At 70.8% G+C, this 535-nt stretch overlaps 1 protein-coding gene across 1 annotated transcript in view; it reads right to left on the bottom strand.

The window, feature by feature from the left end:
• The window catches only part of FLT1 (fms related tyrosine kinase 1), a 177909-nt gene extending 177508 nt beyond the window's left edge, over positions 1-401 (bottom strand). Inside the window, exon 1 of the mRNA XM_015405408.1 lies at positions 154-401. Within this exon, the coding sequence (XP_015260894.1) occupies positions 154-220 (67 nt within the window). The 5' untranslated portion in view covers positions 221-401. The remainder of the gene's footprint in view (positions 1-153) is intronic.
• Between the last annotated feature and the right edge of the window lie 134 nt (positions 402-535).

The following is a 535-nucleotide window of genomic DNA, read 5'->3' as shown; positions in this document are numbered from 1 at the left end:
ACCGCCGGGCAACGGCAACACTTGGCTTCGCCTTTGGCTCCACACCTGGCCGCGTCCCCCTCGTGTTGCTCCGCGCCGCAGGCAGCCGTCTCCGCGATCTTCCCCTGGCCACGGAGGGAAGCGCGAGTGCGGCGATGCCTCCGAGAAACTTACCTGCTAGGAGGAGGCAGGATCCCAGCAGCCCGCCCAGCACGGCTCCCGGGAGCCCACAGCCAAACATGCCGTCCTTCCACCGCGCGCAGAACGCCACCGGGAGCGGAGAGCCGGCCGCTCCGCAATGCCCCCCTCCGCCCGGAGAACCTCGCCCGCAAAACCCAGAGTCCGGCGAGCCCCGCGGCGCCCCCGACGGGCTTCCAGCTGGCCGTATCCTCGCGGGCGGGCAACGCGGGAGCGAAAGCGGGGCGGTATCCGAAGGGCACGGAGCTTGCCGCGCTCGGCCTCTTTATAACCTCCCCACCCCACATCCTCCTTTTCCCAATCACGCCTCTGCCCCCCACACGTCACTTCGTCTCCCCCCCCCCGCACCCCCCCCCGA

The sequence above is a fragment of the Gekko japonicus genome, unplaced genomic scaffold, assembly GCF_001447785.1.
Source record: "Gekko japonicus isolate JY-2015 unplaced genomic scaffold, Gekko_japonicus_V1.1 scaffold1477, whole genome shotgun sequence".
Classification (NCBI taxonomy): Eukaryota; Metazoa; Chordata; class Lepidosauria; order Squamata; family Gekkonidae; genus Gekko; species Gekko japonicus.
This window is presented reverse-complemented; position numbering and strand designations above follow the sequence as displayed.